A 6,004-nucleotide genomic window follows, 5' to 3' on the forward strand; every position below is an offset into this window, starting at 1 on the left:
AGTTTAATCATTGCGACTTTGCTAAAAATAATTGAACGCGTTTTTTCCATATTTGCACGCGCGGAGGTGTTGCAAAAATGGTTTTATTTTCGTAAAAATTCGGCTGCTCATCCGATCGTCGACCACGAACCCTCGTTGGATAGATCTTTTTATCGACTTTTACCTGGGATGCCCTAACAACCTTTTTTCAGGGTACCCCTTTCCCAGGACGAATTTTAATGTATTTTCTGCAGTTTCGAGCTCATTTGACGATACTTGGCGACGATTTTTCACCCCTTGCTCAGGTCGCGTCACCTGAGGACTGTTTGTACGTGGTTTTGTCGGCGCCTCTGCCTCGGCTTTTGCGGATTTGGCATTCGCGGCAATTGTTTTTCTAATTTTCGTGATATTTTCCGAGCCGCATTGACGCAGCCCACCTCCTGCTTCGATTTTTTGCTCTTTGCTGGACCCGCGAAATGCTCCGCCGGGCCGTCCAAGCACACGGCCGTTCCGCGAATATTTTCTTTGCTTTTAGATTTTCTGCACGCACGCAGCAAAGAAAAAATGAGCTTCAAATCTATCCATAGGAAAATTAAAACTGTTTTTTTCTTTGCGGTTTTGCCGGTGCTGTTCATCTCAAATTTTTATCTTATCACTTTATTTTACCCCCGCGCAGAGCTGCAACGAGTACTCGGACGGGATGCACCGCTTCATCGGCTTTTTCTCCTGTCGCAGATTAATTTGTTTTCAACATTTCCAATATTTTTTATTGTCACAGAACCACCTTCCTCACATAGCCATTATTTGTGTGTGCAGCGTTATCTGCCGCTGGCCGTTGATAAAATAGCACAGCAGCGAGTGTCGGTCGGTGTGTCGGTCGGTGTGTTGGTCGGTTCCTTCTTCTGCTCATTTGCGTTGCATTAACAAAATTAAAAATCTCTTTTAATTATCTAATTGGTTTTAGGCGATGGAATCAGCGTCAGTTTAAATACAGATTAAAAAATAAATTAATCCAAAATCGTTAGAATATTTTCCACACTAAAAAATACGGGATAGAAACTCTGCAAGAAAGGAGTCAATTAATGAATTTACCTGTTCTAAAATAATATTATGAGTGTGCACACGGAACATGTGCGTATGAGTGACAATTCTATCTTTTTGTCTCGCTTTCAGGTTGCGTGGCGGCCGCGCATGCGTTAATTTAACGAAAAAAATTATCAAACATGATCATGAGAATGTTTTACACACCCTAAAATACGGGAAAAATACTCCGCAAGAGGAAGGGGTGGTTCTAAAATAAAAAAAAAACAATTAGCGCTTGAATGCTCACTTTATATTTTTCATTGGCGCCGCAGCGACCGCGCCAGCGAGCTGCTTGCTGCGATAAAAGGCGTCGCTTTTTGTGCTGTGCGCTTGACCCTGTGACACACATGTTACGCTTTATTTTAAATAACATGTAAACGAATTGGTAGTTTCATTGGCGCGAATCAATTTCTTTGGAGCAGATCCAACGTGGACGTGCGCAGAAGCGAAAAATGTCAACACATAAGCATAAATTTTAAAAAATGTACCAAATGACCGCTCATATGTTGAATTAAGCTCCAGTAAAACCGCTAATAGGCAGGAAATTGTTTAACAAAATCGTTTTGGCAAACAGCCAGCCAGGAATCACTCGTGCGGCGGGCTTGGAAAAATCGCAGAAGGAATCGGCGTGCACATGGGAGCGCGACGTCCGCACAAAGAAATCGAGCGAGCGCGAGAGTTTGGCGGCGCCTACCTGACCAGGGTAAAGCCAGGTGTGCGAATTGAAAAGAGAGGGCAATGGAAAAATTGTGGAAAATGTGCTGCCATTCGACACACCCGGACAACTCGCGTCTTTTTCCGAAGTGGACACACAGATTAATTTCTACGTGAGAGCGAGAATTATCGAGGGGCGTGTCCTGCGACGATTTTTTTCCGCTTTCGGCCGAAGCGCCTTTCGATTCAGGGTCTGCCAACCCTGGAACGACCTGCCGACGCGTCGAACTTTCCCTCCCCGTGCGAGTAATTTTTATGGATTTATTTCTGAGTGCGTGATTAATAAAAATTAATCGGAGTTATGTCAAATGCGAGAATAACACGCTGCAGACCATTTTGAATTAATCGAGAGCTCGCTATCGAAACGACCAATAGGAAAACATAATTCCCACAAATCCATCGTTTATTCCGCGTGACAAAGTGGACGGAATGTGCGGTGCGTGTTATCTTTTTGACAGCCAATCAGGTTGCGCGGCGGCCATGCGAGTTTTTCCTCCACCACCTACGACAATGTTTTAAAAGCACTTCCAACATACTTGTTATTAGTCCGTCCGACAGGAAAAATTTATTAAAAATTAAGCCTGGTTGTGAAGCAACAAGATAATTCTATTTAGCAAATGTTTGAGATGATAAATACAAATTCGTGCAAATATTAAAATCAGAGGTTTGATTGCAGTTTATGTCATTTAATCTTTTAACTGCGGCTGGCTGCTCTTGCTCGAGGGCTCACCGTGGCGCGCAGTCGAATTAATTTCCTCCAAGAAGCCAGGAAAAAACGGGTCTGCTAGTCTTTGGTGTGTGCGTGCGCCTCGCTGTAGTTTTTATAGGACCTCTCGTGTGTCGCTGCTAAACTCACACACTCACTCACTCGCGGCGGCAGCCTAAATTTTGTCGATCTAAAACACACTGCAGCTGCTGCAATGGAGAAAATGTTGTTTAAATCCTCGAATCATCCTCAATTATCTTCATTCAATAACTAATATCACGAGAGTTAATATTTCCCGATTTATACTCGCCAAGAAGCAGCGCTAATAAATTGGTTGGCGTGTGCCATTTTTTGCACAATGCATATAACTGGCGAGCCCAGGGGCAACGGGAGTGAGTTGCGTCGTCGTTCATGAGGAAGTGCAGAAAATCTGAAAACCCCTGAAAACCCAGTTAAATAAAATCCAATTGGGTAGGGAAATAAATATGCATTTATAAAAAATGGTTTTTCGGAACCCCGAATAATCTACACAACGGGACATTTACTCTGCCAAGCAGGGGTTAATTCTGAATAAATAATTTTTGTTCGGACGGCCTGCTCTGACCACCAACCGCGCATGAAGCGATAGCCATTTCTCTTAATTCTAATTGACGAACAATAATGCGAAACCGCGTTTGAGATTTTTTAAATGTGCTTTATTTCACTCTCGTCCGCACCAACGAGCAGCGTAGAAAGGCTGCCGACGTGCCGACCGCCTGCTAAATTTCAATCCACTGCAGCGAGTGATCTCACCGGGGAAATTGACAAGTTGACAGACAGAAACTCAAATCTCGAGTTTTATCCTTGAGACATTTGTAAAATGTAGTTTAATGTGGAATTTAGGATAGGAAATAGGAAAAATGATTTATTTTTCTCGAATTGTGAAAAAAAAGGTGTGAAATGAGCAAAAAAGCAAGGAAAATCATTCATAAAAACTACAGTTCTCGGAAAAATAATTTGGAAATTGTCGATAAGTATGCCAAACTCACAACGTTTTGCTATAATTATTTATAAATCACCAAACAATATTATCAATTATTACGTGTGAGCAGTTTGTCGCAAAGGAACACGCTGAGGATAATTTTGGCCACGCGAATCTGAACATCTCAAGAAATCGCATGGACCGTGGCAATCTGTCTTTTTATATTCTGCATTAAAATCCTCTGGTCTGCACGACTTTGCGTGTGTGACGACAAAATGCTATCTCTTTTTGTCTGGCTATCAGCTTGTGCGGCGGCCATGCGTGTTTTTACACCGCACCGCCACCTCTGACAAATTTTTCAAAGCACTACGCTCGTCGGTTTTTTTTATCAGGGCATCTGACAGAACAATATTTTAATTTAAAAAATTAAATCAGAATCAATGTAGAGCAGGGAAAAAAATATCCTTATTTATATTGTGTGTTTGTATTTAATTTCCATTAATACAAACTAGATATCAAACATTATCCACCTCTGGGAGCTCAGCAATGATGTTTGAGCGGAAGTGGGCGATATTTGTGAACGTCCAGTCACTGTCGCTCACGAAGCTCTGAGAATCGCAGCTATAAATACTGAGAAAGCCATGCATCTGTCCATTGATTGCGATAAACGGATTTCGGTTAATATAACCAACGAACTCATCACTAAAAGACTGAAAACAAAAGCGAAAGTTTGTTTAGCACAAATATAAAATAATTTACGAACCAAGCAAAATTCTGGGAATGTGCTTTCTAGATTGTAGATGCAAACATCGGTATCGCTGATCGACTGGTTGAAGGAGGCGGAGCAGTTGTCTTTGCTCATCACCGTAACATCGGCGAATTTATTCAATACACCGCCCTGCGATGGGACAGTTAATTTAGAACAGAAATTAAATTAACTATATGAAAGTCAACTCACTGTCGACGAGTAATCGTAATAAAGCAGCTCTGCGTTTGGAGTGTCGGCGGAGAGATCGTAGAATTTCGACTCTTGAAATGAATATTTTTCTCCACTCATCTTTTTACAAACTTTCAAGTAGAAAAAATTGTCGTTTACTATCCCGGCTACTTTTTCTACGCGATGTGCGTTCTCCAGCTGGTCTATAACCGTGATTTCCGAGTGCCTAGGACAACGAAAAATGCATGAAAACTCTTTTGAAGAAAAGATAAAGAATGAAAAATACTGACTTCATCCCCTTTACGCGACTTGACGTAAGAATATACTGGCTGCTGATCAACAAGCCCGCCTCAGAGTCAATATCATCCCATTCCACATTAATCAGTAAATCCAACTTCACCTTTTTAAAGGGGTAAAATAAACAGATCGGGTTGAGGAATAATGATAAAATATATACCAAATAGGGATAGACGGACGGATCCACTACCGAGATGTTTTGACCCTCAGCCGCTGCAAAACAACAAACAAACAAACCATCAAACATATAAGGTATAAAATTCTTATTTCAAAGGATATATACGAACCTAAAAATGTGCAGCAGACGAGCACGCTGACAGCGAGAAGAACCTTCAAGCACGGCATTTTGATGTACCCTGACAGTAAGTTTCCTTTCCTCCAGTTTATAAAGCAGCCAGAACAATATGAGGAAGACGCGTTATATTTGATTATCTCGCGCAGACACTTTTTCATCCTTTTTCCTTCTTGATACAAATTGCGTGTCTCTCTCATTTTCCTCAATTAAAAAGTTTGATTATGCATTTATGAGGAAAACGCGTTTAGATTGGCGCCTTCTTTGTTCTGCCATATATATCGCATCGCTTTTATCATTCTAAATACCGTGTGAAAAGTGAAAATCATATATGTACTGCGTAAAATCTAAATAAAAGAATCTGGATGGGGACTCACGCTCTGCACTGCAGCGCCACAACATCTCAAGCTCAACTAGCACATTTGACCACGCCCTCATCTTTGAGTTCCTTGAAAGTTCTTTGAGTTTCTAGAAACGTAGAAACAACGTACGCTTTCATGTGCTCGAGCAACCGGAGAATATCTTCCTCAATCGAACCCAACTAGGGGTAAGCATCCAAATTAACAGTGAATATATAGATTCTAAAAGTGACAGGGCATACTCAAATCCGTATAACATCAATTTATGTCTGATAATCCAGTTCCAATTCCTTCCAAATCCTTTCAACTTCAATTAACATGAAAATAATCTGCTTTCGTTTTAATCACTCGAATGGCGTATCTCTTCAATTAAATAATATTATGTACATCCACTGGGAATCCAAATACCTTTTACATTTCCCAATGCAGATAAAACACTTTAGAAAGCTCTATTTCAGTGACCTTATTGTGTAAGCTTGATCCTTGACCTTCACGGTCGGATATGAATTATCTCTTTCAGGTCAGAATCCTTGACCTCACGCATTTGATTATTTAATTTACGACGAATTTTCTTGATATTTTTGGAGCTTCAAAGAAGAGGGACAAGGTTTGTTTTTGGGCCAGAGATCATCAGACCGAGGTGATTCGATCGCGTCGCACACTCGATCTCGGATAT

General features: G+C 41.1%; 1 protein-coding gene across 1 annotated transcript; it reads right to left on the reverse strand.

Annotated features, from left to right (window-relative positions):
* Positions 1-3,917: 3,917 nt before the first annotated feature.
* LOC135944183 (uncharacterized) lies at positions 3,918-5,021 on the reverse strand. Its single transcript, XM_065490972.1, has 6 exons — positions 4,965-5,021; positions 4,838-4,890; positions 4,671-4,780; positions 4,402-4,606; positions 4,207-4,341; positions 3,918-4,153 (listed from the first exon to the last, which is right to left on the reverse strand). The coding sequence occupies exons 3-6, from the start codon at positions 4,673-4,675 to the stop codon at positions 3,959-3,961; spliced, it is 540 nt and encodes a 179-aa protein (XP_065347044.1). The 5' UTR covers positions 4,676-4,780; positions 4,838-4,890; positions 4,965-5,021; the 3' UTR covers positions 3,918-3,958.
* Between the last annotated feature and the right edge of the window lie 983 nt (positions 5,022-6,004).

The sequence above is a fragment of the Cloeon dipterum genome, chromosome 4, assembly GCF_949628265.1.
Source record: "Cloeon dipterum chromosome 4, ieCloDipt1.1, whole genome shotgun sequence".
Lineage (NCBI taxonomy): Eukaryota > Metazoa > Arthropoda > Insecta > Ephemeroptera > Baetidae > Cloeon > Cloeon dipterum.

Excerpts from the sequence above, each read along its gene's own strand:
- LOC135944183 (XM_065490972.1), bottom strand. Across the intron at positions 4,342-4,401 it reads ATTACGATTACTCGTCGACA|GGCGGTGTATTGAATAAATT; the intron begins GTGAGTTGACTT and ends GTCCCATCGCAG. Across the intron at positions 4,154-4,206 it reads CATTCCCAGAATTTTGCTTG|TCTTTTAGTGATGAGTTCGT; the intron begins GTTCGTAAATTA and ends TTTTGTTTTCAG.